Below are 17,487 nucleotides of genomic sequence, written 5' to 3'. Positions count from 1 at the left end.
AGACCATCCATCCCACACTCCTGTACAGATGACAGTTCTGGCCTTGATCTATAACCTGTGGGTGTCCCAGTGATCTGAACTGAATGTCAGGGCCCTGGGATGGTGAAGAAACTAGGGTCTAGCCTCCATGGGCCCCATGCTTCTGGAGAAGTGCGGCCAATGGCCATACTTCTCTATACCATACTTCATTGTTTGCTGACACCTCCCTTGGTGGAAACTGATAAACGCAGTAGTACATACAGAGCACAGCTAAAACCAAGCCAGGGCCCACTTCCCACCTTGGAACTCCTACTCTTAGCCAGCCTGTTTTCATTTTATCCCTAATTATGGCAAAGTGATTTTCCTTTTTTTAAAAAAAGAGAGAAGCTACTTTGTTTTCTCCTAAGAAAAGCAAAATGCCCATTAAATGACCTTTCACCTTTCTCTCTAAAAGGCTTCTGTGGCCAGCTTCATCACTCTGGGTCGTACTGGACTTCCCCAGTGTGGAGTGTGTGTGTGTGTGTGTGTGTGTGTGTGTGTGTGTGTGTGTGTGTACAGGCACATGTGTTTATACATGAAAGTGGAGACCAGAGGTCAGCTCTTGGTGTCATCCTCAGGAGCTGTCTGCCAATGGCCATACTTCTCTATACCATACTTCATTGTTTGCTGACACCTCCCTTGGTGGAAACTTTTAAGAAATTTCAAGAAAGGGACTTGCATTTTTTCCCTGGATTTTGCAGACTGAACTAGGCTGGCTGGTGAGCCCAAGGAACCCGCCTGTTTCCACCTCCCAGTTCTGGGGTTTTAAATGCATGCTCCTGTGCCTATCTTTATTACGTAGGTGCTGGTGGGCTGAACCCAGGTCCTCGTGTTTGCACAGAAGGACTTGTCTGACTGAGTTAGCTCCCCAGCCCTGGATTTATTGTTAGGGGGAGGGGCCAAAGAGCCCCTTAGTGTCTTTGTGCAGACACCATGCTTCCATTGTGTGTCTGTTGACCAGGACCCAGTGCAGGTCAGCGGAATTTGGGGGCCTTGGATCCAGCTGGGGTAGGTTTGTGCTGGGGCCCCCGACCAAGTCACTCTTACTTTTCCAGTGTCTTCTTTTCCCATCTTCAAATTAGCAGATTATTTGTTCCCTTTGGGTTTCAGGGGTCACATACCATGTCTGTTTATTTGGTTTTCCTTACTCCCTTTACTTTTTTTCTGAAAATTTCCCTACAATCCACTTGCAGATTTAATAGAGAGTTTAGGTCTCTCCCAGTGTTTGACTGTTTTAAGTGGTTAAGAACATGGTTAGTGTTAGGGTCACGGTGCCTAGGAAAGCATCCTGTACTCATAAGTATCAACTACACTATACTTCCTAGAGTTACGGTTAGACCCAGGATACACAGTGAACTGAGCCCCATTTCTGCAGACCATAGGAGCCTCCTTACCCAGAATCCTCATCCCAGTAGTAGTGGCTCCTGCCTGGATAGCTCTGCTCCACCTTGTCCATCTGCATGGTCCTCACAAAGGTCCCGGTCTTGGATGTTTGCTTCAGCAGGCGATTGTGAACATCCGAAAGGATGGAAAAGGTGGTGCCTCTTGGGTAGCAGAGCCCCACTCGGATCCAGTCGCCCCTAGGAAGGATGGTGGAGTTAGTTCTGAGCAAGGGTGTCCAGGCCCCAGGGCCCTTGAACACACCACAGGAAGAGTGGCTAAAGAATTCTAAGTGGGAAACTTTGAAAGAATAAGTACTAAGTCACAAAGTGTTCAAGGAGAAAAGGATGGATGGTGACCAGAGGTGGCTGAGGAGGGCCATTGGGATGGTCACCTATGAGCATTCAAGGGCTGATCTAGGGTTGCTCTGCATGGGTTTTGGCTGGGAAAATGGTATTCTTTCAACTAGGCTATGATTAAAGAGCACAAGCAAGTGAGGGCTGGGTTCAGCCCCTCCCTGATAGAGCGTGATCAAAGGTTTCATCCTCCTTTCTGCAGTGGATGAATGTCTGTCTCAGGAGTACAGTGATGTGCATATGGTGCATGTAGGAAATGCATGAATGGGAATGTACGCAGCTGACCTGATGCCCTCAACCTGACAGCCAGCTTCCTCTCTGCCATGATCTATATTGATGGACTTGATAGGTCCTTGAACCACCCAGGAAAGGCTGTAATCCCCCAGGGCATGCCGGGAGGGATTATCTAGATTAGGCTAGCCTCTCACCATGCCAGTGAGGGATTTTCCTGATTAGGTTAATTGAGGTGGGGAGACCCGCCTAAATGTGGGTAACACCATTCCATTGGCTGAGGTCTTGGACTGAATGAAAAGAAGTATGCATCTCCCTCTGCTCCCTGATGGCAATGTGACCAGCTGCCTCAAGCTCCTGCTGACATGATACCCACACCACAACAGACTTTAACCTCAAACCCTGAGCCAAAATAAGTCCTTTCTTTCTTAAGTGGCTTCTATTAGGATGTCTTATCACCGTGACAAAAAAGTAACTAAGATGCACTCACGGAGAGCTTTGTTCGCTTCTCTATAAATAACAGCAGCAATGCCCTGTGGCTTTTTTTCCATTTACTGAGCACTTGGTAATGCCAGGAGCTGGGTGGTAGTTATCATATACTCATTAGCTCGCTCCATATTCTTTGTTCACTTGGGAGGCAATCATCACCCCCAGCCTCCAAGAGGTTAGCTGCTCTGACCAAGGTGGGCCCAGTATGCATCCTGAGCCAGTGTCCTTGGATTCTCAACTCTGGGTGATGAGAACCTCTCTGGGCACCTCCTGCAGGGGTGACAGGGACCAGCCTGAGGTCCTCACTAGCCATGAGGAGTTCTCACTCTCCCTGCCTGTGTTCAGCCGGTGCCACTGTCCTGGGTCATGTTATCCTGAGCTGCTCTGACTCACTTGTTGAAGTTGATGAGCCAGATGGCAAGCTCTGCTGGGGCTGTCTGGTCCCAGTGGATGGTATAGCCTTTCTGCAGAGTGATGACGGGCTGATACTGCTGGTAGTGGGTGCTCCTGGTGAGGGCCCCCTCCAGGTAGAGGGGGTGGCTAGGGAAGTCATTCTTGATGATCTTCATGCGCAGGTTGCTGCTCTTGTAGGCCTGGATGTACATCTTTGAAAACCCAAAAAGGAAACGCACAAAGAGGCCGTTAGGAGGGATTGTTTCAGTGTCTGGTTATCATCGGATCACAGAGGGCACTTCCAGAGCTACTGTCTCTTTGCAGAGCCTGAAGGAAAGGAAGACCAAGTAAGAGGACACCTCTCTCTCTGCTGGGGACACAGCCTAAGCTGCACTGTGCTCATCAGTCACTTTCTGTGATTTCCAAAAAACTGACCTCTGCTGAGGAGTGACCAGTGGAGCTGCCAGGAGCTGGTGAACTGTGGAAAATGGAGGCACATGTGGAAAGACAAGATAGGGGGAGAGGGGGCCCTTCCTTCCTCCTTCCTTCCTTCCTCCCTTCCCTCCTTCCTTCCTCCTTCCCTAATTCCTTCCTTCCTTCTTCATTAACCCCCCTCTTCCTTCTGCCTTTATCTTCTGTCTGCACTGGGCATTAAACACCACAGGTGTTAGCAAGCACTCCTCCACTGGCCGTATCCCTAGGCCTTTTTACTCTTTGAGTCAAGGAAGGTCTCACTAAGTTGCCTACCCAAGCTGGTCTTGAAATTAATGAACTTGTAATCCCCCTGCCTCCACCTCCCTAGCAGCTGAGGTGTCAGGACCTGTAGCACCGGGCCTGGTTTGTAGGGGTGTACTCAAACTCTACCGCAGATACAACTGACCCTTCACTGCCTATGAGAGGTTGTCTGGGTGTGTTGTCTTATGTCACTCTCTGCCCCTCTGCCCGGGGGTCAGGTAGTGTATGTATCAGTACCCACTAGATGAGAGTATGTTGTCTCATTCAAAGAAAAAAAAAAGGAAATAAGACTACCAGCCATTAAGTCTCTAAGGAGCAAAGAGCCGACCTCTATTTGAGGCTCTCCTCTGGGGACTAGGGAGATGGCCCAATGGGTAAAAATGTCTGCTCTAAAGGCATAAGGACCTTCGTATGGATCCCCAGTACCTATGTAAAGGCTGGCATGGATGCATGCATCTGGTGGTAGTCAGAAGCAGGTAAACAAGTTCTGGGAACTTGCTGGACATCTAGCCTAGTCAAAACAATGACTTCAGGTTCAGTGAGGGAGCTTATCTCAAAAAATAAGGTGTATAGTGGTGGAGGAAGGCATCTGTTATTAACTTCTAGCCTCTACATGTGTATACTCAAGCAAAGCACACAGATACAATATATACATATATGTGTGCAACACACACACACACACACACACACACACACACACACACACACCCTGTTCAGTTCTCTGGCTCATCCCATATTCATAAAGTGACATCTCTGCAGCTAAGGTCAAGAGAGACCTTTACACCAAAGTGCAATGATGTGCCTTTGGAAGGAACATGCTCTCTTCTCCTCCAGTTATATTACATAACACACACACATATATCATATGTATGTTATGTAAGATGAAAAGAGAAATCCCAACACTGTCCATCTTACAGGGCTGTCCAATGCATCGAAAGACACATTCAAGTATCTTGTAAGCTTTCTGATGTCCACTGTGGTAATAAGAATGCCTGCCTTGTAGGATGGCCAGGAGGACATGATCATCACATACTTCCTTCCTGTCTGGCCCACCTGGCCCAGGTGCCTTCTTCCTAATCTAACAATTTTCTCTGCCCTCTTTCCCCTCATTAATTAATTAATTAATTAATTAATCAGTCATTCATCCAAGTAATGGCAGTAATGGTCACAGGGTCATGGCAATTATTTCAGGTTGTTACACTCCAGACAGTGTACAGCACTGTTTCATGTGTTAGCTGTGGGTCATGTGTACCCACTGAGTCATGCACATGAGGACATTGTGGTCCAGGAACCAGTTTTAAAATGCAATTTTAATTCATTTAAATCCCAAAATGCAGAGCTGATCACGACATTAATCAATCAATAAATCTCAAAACAAGAGCAGTGAGAAAAAGTTTTCTTCTTGTTAAACACAACTTGATTGCTGTGGTAGGTCTTTGTGTTCCTCTGCTGAGAACTGACATTTCAAAAAAAATGGGCAATGAATATTCAATTCAAATGAATATTCAAAAGAATAGAGCAATGGCTCAGCAGTTAAGAGCACTTGTTGCTCTTCCAGAGGACCTGGGTTCAGTTCCCAGCACCTACTTAGTGGTTCACAATCATCCATAACTCCAGTTCCAGGGGATCTGGCTCCCTCTTCTGACCTCTGTGGGTATGCACATGGTGCACAGACATACATGTAGGCAAAGTACTCATACACATAAATAAAATAAATAGTTAAAAAAAGAAGTGGACTAGAAATATACAATATATGTGGAAACTTGAAGTCTATGAACAGAAAAAAATTGCTCAATAATTTTTATATTAACTACACATTGAAAGGGGAGTATTTTGAGTATGTGTAAAATATTATTGAATTAATTTCTCATTTCTTTTTTCCTTTTAACATGAGTACCAGGAAAATTATGTCTTGCATTATATTTCTATTCCTAAGAAAGGACAGGAGGAGGGATTATTACTATCATCTGAAATCATCCCTAAAACATCATTAAAGAAGTTCAGCTTTTAGCTCAAGTTCACACGTGAGGACCCTGAGGCTCCCAGGGTGTGAGCGGAAGGGTCAGCGGTTAGTAAGTGCTGCAACCTGATGTAAAGCACCCCAGTGCGCAGTGTTTGGACTATGGGAATCCTGTGGAATAGGAGTGAGGGTCGGAAAAGGTAAGGAAGGGAAATCCAGCATCGTTCTTGGCCCAACACAGAGCTGGGCACACACCAGGCTCCTTGAGTCCTTCTCACATGAGTGAGGGAGTAAGTAAGTGAGCCAGTGGCTCAGGGTGGCATCCCCACCTGTGCATAGCGCCCACTGCAGATGGCCCCTCTCCAGTCTGGGACATTGATGCAGTCTGGGTGTCGAACCAGCCAGTTGTCATCCTTAGTGAGGTAGGAGCCAGGGTACTCCGACACAGAGCCGTCCACGTCATGGAACACAGATGTCTTGTCCCCATCCATGTCCAGCTGGTTGAACCAGGGTCCTGGCTCTCCGAAGAACACTCTGGAAGTAATCTGAACAGAGCCCAGGAAAATAAGACTGGGCCGGAAGGTGAATGGAAACTGCAGCCGTCATCAGACTAGAGCAAAGTTTCTAATTTCCGCTGACATTACAAAGTAGCCAGACGGAGGCTGCCCTTGGGCGCTAGAGGAAACCGCATGGCTGACCATCTCATGGAACTCGAAAAACAGTCAGAGTGTCACTGTGCCTCTAATCTGAAAACTAGCGTACAATTTTGGCTCTGCGCACTATAGGTTTGGCTGCTGTAGGTGGCCTTGGAGGCTGGTCTGATGGAGGAGGGGCTTAGGAGTGAATAAATGTGAGTGTTCTGCCAAATGAACTCGGGAGGAATCAGGGGGTGAGTGCTTGTATGAGAAAGTGTGTACAAACAGTATGTAGGGGTACCTGTGTGTGAGAATGTGCATGAGCCTGTGAGTGTGTGCGGTGGATTTAAGGAGGACAGCCTCACAATGCAAGCCATTGGACATCTCTGTGACTGACCTCCTACAGGCCCTCAGGGGTCTGAGTGAAGAAATTAAGTGACTTAAGTTCCCTGTCTTCTCAGAGGCCCTGCCAGGGATTGGGCAGAAAGGCTAGGGCAGTAGCAGGAAGGAGGAGGAAGAACTGAGGAGAAGGAGGGCAGGGAGAGAAGAAGGAGGAGGGAAAGGCTTGGGAGACCACAGGCTATAGGTAGCGAGAAGTTGCAGGCCCCACAGGCAGCCTTGGCCTGCTCTCCTGACCCTCAGCTCCTCCACCTTCTCCATCCACAGCCAGGAGGCCCTTGTTCACATTCTACTTTTGGGATGAAGTTAAACAATGTCTTCAGAAGACTTTCCTCAGACACTGCTGGAGTTGTGAGATGCTCTGTGCCAACTCAAGTAGCCTGGTCACAGCATCCAGTGTGGCAAGGGTCTGGAGGAACAGCTTGAGAAGCCCGAGTTCATCTCTAGGTTCTCACTGGGGTATAGATCGAAGGCCAGTGGGCATTCACCCAGACTTGACCTTTTTCTGTGACCTGAGCTTGTACTTTTCCAGTTTGGGCAGAGAGAAAACTGGGACATGGTCCAGCCTACTTGGAGGAAGCTATTCCACCCTTGTGGTGGTGGCAACAGCTCAATCTCCAAGCCGTGGGGGACATGTGAGTCATCATTCAAAGCCTGGCTATGCCAGGAGCCTGTCCTGGCACCATACTCACCGGGACATCCTCAAAGGCAATGTTGGTCACATTGTTGTGGGGGCAGCTTTGCCAGGCATTGTTTAGGCGGAAGGCCAAGGCACTAGTGTGCCGGCCCTCCAGGGCTGCGAACTTTCGGAAGGTGCAGTTTTGGATGTTGATGGGACCATCGTAGAACTGAATTCCTCTGATCGGAAAATTCCTGTGCAGTTAAGGAAGTCAGATGTCAGACTGTGTTGTTTGCTTCTCTGGAGGTGAGTGTTAAGAGCTTTTCTGAGTAAAGTCATTCCCAATCCCCACCTCCAGCAATTCCTTCCACTGAGAATCATTAAATCAATTAACTCATTGAGAAGGTGTGGATCAGCACATTGTCAATGAAAGAATGGCTGCTGAAGATGGATGATGTGGGATGTATTGGCTGCCTGGTGGAAGATGGATGATTGGAGGGATGGATGGAGGGATGAATGAACCGATGGTGGAAAATGGATGGGTGTTGGAAAATGGATGGATGGTGGATGGATGGATAGTGGAAAATGGATGGATAGATGGATTGGGTTGGATGACTGGGTAGATGGATGCTGGCTGATAGGCAGATGGATGAATGCATGGTGGGTGGACGAATAGATGGAGAGATTGTAGGTAGATGGATGATGATGAATGGATGGATGGTAGGTGGGTGGCTAGAGGAGTGGATGAATGGTATGATGGACAGCTAGTTGAATGAATGAATGAATGAATGAATGATAGGTTGGTAGATAAATAGCTATCTATCTAGTTGCTGGCTTAGGGACCTCTGTTTAGACAGTTTCTCTACTCTTCCCATCAATGTGTCTAGTCACTAGGAAAATACTGTAAATACTTCAAGAGACTGCCAATATTCTGTCCCTCGGGAGAGGAGCCCTGTTAGTCATTATCGCCCTAGTTTTGGTTGCTATAACAATTTAATCAGATTAAGATCCAGATGAATCTCCTCCGTAAGCCTATCCACCAGCAATGTGCTGGGCTTGGGAAACTGCAAGGGACAGAAATACACAGAATGGGCAATGATAAAAAGAACTACAAGAAACTTTGCAATCATTGCCAGAGGCAAAGACCACTCTTGCTGGAAAAGCAAGGCCACGGATTGACACAGGGCCCCTGAGAAGGCTTGATACTGGGGGAGCATCAGGAAGGAAGTGGGAAGAGGTGGCAGCCGGGAGACATGGAGGGACCAGGGAAGAGTTAGTGACATTGAAACTTCACCCTTGCCTGGCAGGGAGGAGGGCCTCAGAGGTACCTCTCCCATTTGCTTGAGACTCTTGAGGAGAGCATGGGAAAAGATGGCCCATGAGGGACTGGTCAGACAGCTTGGTGGCCTTTCTCAGGGCTGGTCATAAATCTAGGCTTGTCATTTTCTAAGCCTAATGTGTTCACTTATACCCATGTCTCTGCTTCTGGCTTGGTCTCCTCCCTCCTTTTCCACAGGGAACTTAAGGAAGCAAGGGAGTAGAGACAGAAAAGGAAGCATACGAAGTATCTGTCCCCAGAGGGAGGCTGTCCCCAGCTGTTCCTCGTCTTCTATTCAGGCTCCCAGCTGTTGCATATGCTTCCCAAGAAAGTCTCCACTCACCCCCAAATCTCCTTGTGTTTCCATATTTTTGTGTTTGTAACTGATGATGTCATCACTTTGAATCTAGTACTCATGGAGTGCGTCCATGCATTTTTCCAGTTAAGATGTTCAGGGTCAGCACATTCTTGCTAGTTCTACACAAATCACATGCTTCAGATCCTAAACTACTTCTTTTCAGGCAGAATATACCTGAACTAAAACTGCATGGTCCTTTCTAGGTTTCTCCTCTCAAAGGCAGTGTGAGGAATCCGCCTGAACCTGTCAGGCTACCATAGACAAGATCACCTCTGGAAGTTACCGGAATATCCTGTCCCTGGAGGTTGGTAACCTTCTAGAAAGAAATTCTAGAAATGCATACTCAGACTCACTTGTAAATTAAAGGGTCTGCTGTGTCCCTTAAAATGGAAGCAAGAGTTCTTAACAGCTTGGCCAAAGAAGAGCAAGCAGACGCCTCTGAGTGTGCCTCTAGGGCATATATGGGGAGACCCAAGTGTACTCAGGTTGAAAGTTTCAGTCTGTGTATTTCTGTCCTGATTGTAGCAGCAGAAACCATTATTTCTACAAAGAGAAAAACTAAACTGATTCTAGGGCCTAAGTGGAACAAGCCTTGCCTCTTGTATGCATGGCAGCCTTAAGATGCGACCACCTAGGGATGGTCTGTCTTTTGGTGTAAGATTCTAAACTGTGTTGGACGTGGCTGCAGGTTTGATCACCTCTGTTCATCCTCCTCTAAGTGGACGTTGGCCTGGTTGCCTCTCTGCCATACTCAGAAGTGAATGAAAGACTTCCAGTGAGTTGTTGTGGGGAGAGTCAGACTCTCTCTTCTGGACACCACATTCCCCTGAACACTCACTAAGACCCTATTGTGCATTTGATGGTTGTGTACTTGTTGGACTTCTCTCTCCTCATTCCTGATTTCATCCTCCCTCAGGTTGTTAGAGAGCAGAAAAATTCAGAGTCAACACAAAGAAGTTTCCCGCTAACTTCTTTCTTTCCGTGGCTGTGACTCAAGCCACACACACACACACACACACACACACACACACACACACACTCACAGAAGGGCAGTTCCCACCATTGCAAACCTACTGGCCTATAGGAAGGGTCCTTCCACTGTGGTCCAAGCCACCCGGGCCCCAGATCCTGTTGTCCATCATTTCTGTTCCCACGTTGCCACTCTCGCCAACAAACAAGCTGTTCTTTATCTCCTGCTTAGAACCATCGTCATATGGGAAGGTTCCGCCACTGCAGAGAGGAGAGGTTGGGGGTGAGATGTCCAAATATAAGTTCCCACAGAAGGCCAATCACAACGGCAGTCACTCTTACCTGGCCAGGGTCAGGCCGATGCCATTATCAGCAAACCTGGGGACAAGAGCAGACAGTCAGGACATGCTCTCACTCCACAGTCAATGAGGCTATGGAAGGAAAGGCCATTCTCTGTCCCTAGAGTCTAACTGTGGACACCGAGGGGAAACTTTTGCTGAGGAAATCGTTAACTTTCCACTCTACACAGAAGATGGGTATTCTGGTTCCTCTTCACAGATTTGGGATTCCTTGGAATGTCTGGTGGAGGGAAAGCTAGAAGATGTACTCCACACTGGCAGGGGTCCTCAATGCTCAGCATTTTGGGGGCATGGAGCATTAGCTACAGGAGAGCTGGGCCTCAAGGACCTCCCTAGCCAGTCCACTTCTGGCTGAGCCCCCGGAGCCTGTGGAGTTGATCAGGAGAAATGGAAGGTGGGGAGGGGGCTTTCTCACCCTCAGGGCCAGCACTGACTGAAGGTGGGCTATGTGGGGACTACTCTCAGGCACAGTAAGAAACTCAAATAGCTAATTTCCAAGTTCCCCCAAAGCCAGAGAGGTTCTGACCCCAAGAAGGGCAAGAATGACCCTCATAATTACACCATGCTGATCACAGCTGCTCCCCAGAAATTCTGCATGCTTTTAGGGTCAGCATGAGGCTGTAGAAGGAAAGGCCATTCTCTGTCCCTAGAGTCTAACTGTGGACACCGAGGGGAAACTTTTGCTGAGGAAAACTTTTGCTGGAGGCATCTGGCCCTGCCTCATGAAGGAGCTGGACCTTGGATCTGTTTGTTCCTCTTCTCCCTTCCTGTCCAGGACACCTCAAGGGGCTTATCTCCCCCAGGTGCCGTTTTCACCCGCCATCTGGGGCTTCTTGAATCTCCAATGGCTCCATGCCTCCTATAAGCCCAAGGCCAGGTCTTGCCCTGGCACGGAGGGCATAATTCCCTGCTCCCTTCTGTGTCAGCCACACCAGGGTGGTCCCGCTTTCTACAAGCTCCCTAGTTCCCAACACACTTCACACTCAGCTCCTTCTTCCTCTTCAAAGATCTATCCATTCAAACCAATCTGCCAAGGCTCATCTAGGGTACCAGGCTCTCTAGTTCTTTTCTACTCCCTGTCCCCAGCTTTCCCTCCTCCCTGGTATCTCCTGGAGCTTTGCTATGGTCCCTTCATGCTCTGCTGTGACCCTAGGGACCTCACAGACATTCATAGCTTCCTTCTCCCCTTATCTGTTAGGGACTCTAAGACCAAACATTTGTTCTATCTTGTCTTTGGAAGATTTGGGGCATTTTCACTGCATACTTTATGAGCATCTCCATCTCAACACGTCTAAAAACAGTCATCCACCCATGTCTGTTCTCTATGCTGAGGGCTGGGGTTTATCCACACACTCCTTTTCTATGATTCTTCCTCACCTGGACTGGAGTGCGCTATCCCACTTGGTGTTCCATTTCCCCATCTCCAGGAATACCCTGTTCCATCCTTGCCTGCATCCAGATACGCTAGAGCCCCTCCCCACTCCAGATCACACAGGGTAAATGCTCAAAGTCCTGTCAGCTCTGGACCATGTCAACTCTATTTTCGGAACCTCAACCGTAGTACCAGCCAGACTCTGGGCTTCCTTAGAATATCTGGTGGAGGACAAGAAGATTCCCCTCATTGGCAGGGTGCTTCATAATTTCCCTAGCAGAAGGAGAAGCATGCTTGGCATTAGACTTCTAGGGACTTTACATCATAAATCAATGTTTTGGGCCCCTTTTTTTTTTTGGGTTTAATGTCTAACAACCTTAAGCATCAAATCTCATTTTTACCACTCATTAGCTATGCAATGTGAGAAACTCACTAATTGAGCCTGAGTTTATCATCAATGGAGCTAAGACTGTGCATTTTTTAAAATTTGCATTCTTGAGAAATATATCGAGGAAGAAATAAAATCAAAGTTTAGGCACACAGTGAGTGCCCAGCACCGTGACTCCTTTTTCCCTTCCTGCACTGACCAGCCATGGACCCTGAAAAAGAGAGTCCTCATGAGTAACTCAGCATTCAGCACTGTGGTGAATCTGTCATGCTGCTCTGGGTTTTTTCCTCCCCTGGCCACTTTCTGCTGCCATCCTCTGTCCCTGTCTTTCAGGGGGAGCAGAAAGCTGAATGTCAGAATGTTTAGAATCCTCTGAGCCTTGCTCACTCTTCAGTCTGGGGAGGAGTATGGAGCCTCTTTTGTGGCAGTGTCAACTCCCTTTGCAGACTCACCGGCAGCTGTCCAGCCACACATCCCCACCCCGAAGCCAGGCTCCGTGATCCTGGTTCTTGTAGGCGGTGAAGTGGCGGATGATGGCCGGTTCCCGGGGTTTCAGCGGGTCTGCGTCCTGATGAGGGCTGTACCTGGAGCACGGGAAGACATAGGTGGTGTTCCTTCTGGCCTCTGTAAGCTGCTTTCCACTCACAGGTTCCCAGATGCCTCTGACTCAACAGAAATCCATTGGCACAGTGGGCTCTGGCATGAACACTCTGAGCTTTCCCAGAGGCAGGAGATTCCGTCTCTAGGGCCCAGCTCCTTGCAGGAGACAGACAAGGGGTCCCACTTTTGCTAATGACGCTGAAGTTTTGACAACTTTTTTGTTTTCTTTGAGACAGGGTCTCACTATGTAGCCTCAGTTGGCCTAGAGCTCACTGGGCAGACCATGCTGACATTGAACTCAGAGATCTTTCTGCTTCTGCCTCCTAGGTGCTGGATGGAATTAAACTTGTGCGCCACCCTGTCCAGCCTTGACGGCAACCTTTTAAAAGCAGCCTCTGGTCTTCAGCTAAGCTCTGGCTTGACTCATCAGCTTGACCATCAAAGTCCTTACCATTAAAGTAGCAGTGAATGCTTCCTCTGATCATCTGTGTATCCCAGCCCAACCTGTCACAGCTCTGGCCATTCCTGTTGTTGTATGGTCCTGGCTCTGTGGAGGGATCTGGAAATTGCTAGGAATTTCAATCTCCCTTTGGCTACTCTAATTCAGACTTAGTTTAGACTTCTAGCACAGTACTGTATCTCAACACCTTGCTCAATGCCAGCCAGCCAGCACTCATTAGGCAAAGGAATGCATGCCCGGAGCAGAGGAAAAGGAAGCAAGTTGAGAGGTCCCAAGGGACAAGTCGTCCCATGGGTTACCTGGCAGAGATGATGGAGAGGAAGGGCCGCTTGTCCTTGGCTGAGGCCTCAGTAGTCTTGACTCCGTTGTCTATGATCATGCCAGCCTGGGAGGGAAGGACACATTAGCTACCACTGTTGCCCACAGCCATCTTCACACACCAGCCTAGACATGGCTTCGGAATATGCCGGTAAACCCAGTGCAATTCTCAGACTGTGTCCTTGGGAGTAGGGCTTACAGTGAGGGATGAAGAAAGCCCGCCTCATCTCTGCATCTCTCTGACCAGATGTAGGACATGCTGAACTGTGTGTAGATACAGAAATTGGGGTCTAAGACTGTCTAACATGGGTTCATATAGCCAATTCTACATACAGAACTCACGCTAATTTGGAGAGTTTCTATCCCAGACCCCCAAACAAGGGCACAAGTATGCACTCAGAAATGTCACAGACTTTCAAATGAAATGCTGAACTTGTCTCTCTTTCCCCTGACATTAGTGACATCCTACAGCCTGTCCTGGCTCCTGCTTAACTTGAGGAGAAAGGTTCACTCTTTTTTAAAGATTTTTTTGAGTCAGGGTCTCATATAACCCAGGCTGGCATCAAACTTGCTATGTAGCCAAGGATGACTTTGAATTTCTGATTCTCCTGCTTCAGACTCTAGAGTGCTGGGATCAAATGTCTGTACCATCACGTCTAGTTCGTATGCAAACCGAGGGCTTCGTGCACGTCAGGCAAACACTCTGTCATCCCAGCTACATCCCCAGCTCTGGGCCTGTTTTCTTTTGTTTTACTTTGGTGCCAAAGGGGGAGGAAATGGAGGCTGCAGTTCTGTGGGCCACCATCCAATCCCTCTCACTCCCAGATCCCCTTGGCCTCTTAGGAGGGCTCGTACCAGTTTTTGTTTGTTTGTTTGTTTGTTTTTTTCTCCAAGCTACTATTTATTCTCTGGCTGGCTTTAACTTAACTACAGTGATGACAGGAGCTTTGGCTCTGGGCTCTGTTCTCACGGACTATGACATTGGCAAATCCCTCACCTCTTTGGCTAGTCACATCGTTATCTGTAAAGCTGGCTGGTGGCACCTGCTTCACAGCGTGGCTGTGGAGACCGAATGAGGTGCCCAAGACATGACTCCATGAGGAGGCTGTGGTGTCAAGCCTTCCTGGGTAGGAGCGCCCAGGATGCAGGCCCTGTGCTCAGAGTCAAGCTGGCCCAGCTGCAGATTCTCTTTACCTTCTCCCAGCCTGCCTCTGATGTAAAGAGCCCCTCCTGCCTTCATAAGTGCTAATGTCCACGCCCCCCACACACACCTGTGTCCTTGACTCTGACTCGCCTTCTATTAGAGACGTTACTCTTTTTTTATTTTATTAAAGTTTTCTTTTTTAATTTATTTATTTTAATGTGCATTGGTGTTTTCGCCATGGTGTTGGATCCCCTGAAACTGGCATTACAGACAGTTGTAAGCTGCCATGTGGGTGCTGGGAATTGAACTCAGGACCTCTGGAAGAGCAGTCGGTGCTCTTAACCTCCGAGCCATCTCTCCAGCCTGAGATGTTACTCTTGACTACATAACTCCCCTTCCCAGCTTCCTATGCTACCCAGTCCATAGGCCCTCTCTTGCAAGTAGAACGCTTTCTCGAGGCCTCAGGGAATGGTGGGTCCCAATAAGAAGCCAATGTGTTTTCTCTCCTTCTCCAACTGTGACACGGTCTAAGCACCTGCCTCTGCATGGGAAAGCACTGGCATCCACGAAATGCCTCATCAACAGCTCCTCCATCCACAAACTCCCCTCCACACTTCTGCCACTGCCTCTGGAACTGTCCCCCTGCTTAGGATCTGAGATGTTATTTAGGAGGTGGCTCCTCCCTCCCCATGGCTCTCTCCTCAGCACTGGCTTTTGTCCCCTTACCCAGGTTCCAGCACAGATCTACTCTGAGCCTATATTGCTTCTTTTTGAGTTTTCTCCCGGGTTCAGTTCTTTTAGAACAGGCTTTATTTGTGTGTGTGCACGTGGAGACCCGAGGTGGATGACAAGTGACTTCTATTACTTTCTATTATTATTATTATTGTTGTTGTTTTTGTTGTTTTGATACAGGGTCCTTCACTGAACCTGGAGTTCACTGGTTAACTGGCTGGCCAGAGAGCCTTTGGGATCTGCTTGTCTCTGCTTTCCCATCTATGAGGTTACAGACACACACTCTTGTTCTCCTGCTTGCACTGCAAGATAAACACTGAGATACCTCACTAGCTCTCTGAAAACCTTTTGTTTGACCCTGGATATACCCATTCCTCTCTGGAAGCCCCAATTTCCTTGTCTGCTAAGAATTGGACCAGATACCATCCCTACCATCCCGACATCCCAAAGTCCATCTTGGTCCACAGAGTGTTGCCATCTTTAATCTCAGCCTTGTCCCCAAACTAACAGCTCCAGTCTTAGCTATAGTCTTTATGGGAAGGTTCTTGACCTATTGAAGTCCAAGTCATCCCAGTCCTTTCCCCTTTCACTCTAGTACCTAGCTTGGAGCAGAGTACACAGTAGTACTCAGAAAGGGTGATCAATGAAGGTGGTCAGGGAGTTTCTTATTGTCCACCTACTGACTTAGCCCTGCACAGATGGAGTCACCCACTTCCCAGCAAGAAGGGAGAAAGTCCAGGATGCCAATGCCATCTCAGAACTACATCCAAACCAGTTTATGGCTAGGCCTTAGAGTCAACATCACTGATGCCCACAAACGCATCACAAAAATCAAACCCGATGTCCAACCCAGCATCCTCCAGGAGGGGAAGCTGAAATGAAGGTACAGCTTGCTCCTTCAGTTAGGCAGATGCTGTGAATGACGAGACAGGCCCCCAAAGGAGACTCATGGTGAGTGGTCAGTAATCTGCAGGCCTTGGAAGGCTGCTCTGGACCCATGGTAAGAATGTAGGGAGTCATCTGCAGGATGGGGCAGGGGAATGAACAGGCTGGCCATAGCGACCCAGCACGGAGAGACTTACCCGGTAGTTAGAATGTGCTCGGTTGTTGTGGAATTTCCCCAGTGGAATGTGCTCGGAATAACCTGGGGAGTACATTCCCACAGAGGGGCCCGTCGGCACATGGTGAAAAATGAACCAAAATCCAGTTTCCTGTTGGGACAGGGCATGGGAGAGAGTCACAGAAATTAGTGCCAGTGAATTCCTGGTTGAGTGGCCCAGGCTCTGGGAGTGGATGCAGCACTGTGACCAGAACAGGCCATCAGCAGACACCACCCAACACACCCATGTGGTCCAGTGCTTGAGTGGACATCACACACCACCCAACACACCCATGTGGTCCAGTGCTTGACTGGACAAAGGTTACTGTAATCTGTAATTTGGCTACTTGCCAGCTCTCACTCTTCACAGCCCCGCCCTATCTGTCACATCTGAATTACTGGGTCACTGTAGAGGTTAGACTCCTGATGGATAGAATTCCAAACAGGTGTTCTCAGCTTTCCTTGAAGATCTGGAAGCTGAGGCCCAGAAAGAGCAACTAACAGGCTCAGGGTCAAGGCCCCAGGCAAAACCAGCAGCAAGGGAGAGCCGTACAGAGCAAGGCTGTTGGAGCAGGGCATGGTGCTTGTTGCCTAGCTACCACCATCCAGCTCTTTGGCGCTCTGGACACACTAGGTCTCCCTGCTGTAGCTTCCTCCCTAGCCCAGGGTGTAGCCTTGATGTCAGAATCACATGGTGTTAGTCTACAACACTGATGTGTCAGGTACCATCCAAAGGCAAAATAACTCATTCTGTAAAGAATTCCTGAGCATAAACTGCTTAGTACTCTGGGATGGTTTGGATATGGAGTATCCCCGACAGGCTCGTGTGTTTGAATACTTGGTCTCCAGCTCGTGACTCTAGCTTTCTGTGTGCAACCTTTAGAAGAGGGAGACAGACTGGAGGAAGTGGGTCATTGGGGGTGGGACTTGAGGATTATAGCCTGGCTCCACTTCCTGTCTTGTCTTTTTTTTCTAAAATGGTTTTTAAAGTTTTAATGTGTGTGAGTATTTTGTTTATATGTATGTCTGTGTATCACGTGTATGCCTGCTGCCCACAGAGGTTGGAAGAAAGCATAGGATCCCCTGAAACTGGAGTTACAGATGGTTGTGAGCCACCATGTGGGTGCTGGGAATCAAACTCTGATCCTTTGCAAA

General features: G+C 48.4%; 1 protein-coding gene across 1 annotated transcript in view; it reads right to left on the bottom strand.

Annotated features, from left to right (window-relative positions):
- Positions 1-17,487, bottom strand: part of Cemip (cell migration inducing hyaluronidase 1) — a 159,067-nt gene that overhangs the window by 11,126 nt on the left and 130,454 nt on the right. The window contains exons 18-26 of the mRNA XM_059269006.1: positions 16,316-16,444; positions 13,339-13,424; positions 12,432-12,563; positions 10,203-10,238; positions 9,966-10,121; positions 7,289-7,469; positions 5,892-6,107; positions 2,868-3,079; positions 1,413-1,598 (exon numbers count right to left, since the gene is read on the bottom strand). Coding sequence (XP_059124989.1) covers positions 1,413-1,598; positions 2,868-3,079; positions 5,892-6,107; positions 7,289-7,469; positions 9,966-10,121; positions 10,203-10,238; positions 12,432-12,563; positions 13,339-13,424; positions 16,316-16,444 — 1,334 coding nt within the window. The remainder of the gene's footprint in view (positions 1-1,412; positions 1,599-2,867; positions 3,080-5,891; positions 6,108-7,288; positions 7,470-9,965; positions 10,122-10,202; positions 10,239-12,431; positions 12,564-13,338; positions 13,425-16,315; positions 16,445-17,487) is intronic.

The sequence above is a fragment of the Peromyscus eremicus genome, chromosome 1, assembly GCF_949786415.1.
Source record: "Peromyscus eremicus chromosome 1, PerEre_H2_v1, whole genome shotgun sequence".
NCBI classification, from domain to species: Eukaryota; Metazoa; Chordata; class Mammalia; order Rodentia; family Cricetidae; genus Peromyscus; species Peromyscus eremicus.
This window is presented reverse-complemented; position numbering and strand designations above follow the sequence as displayed.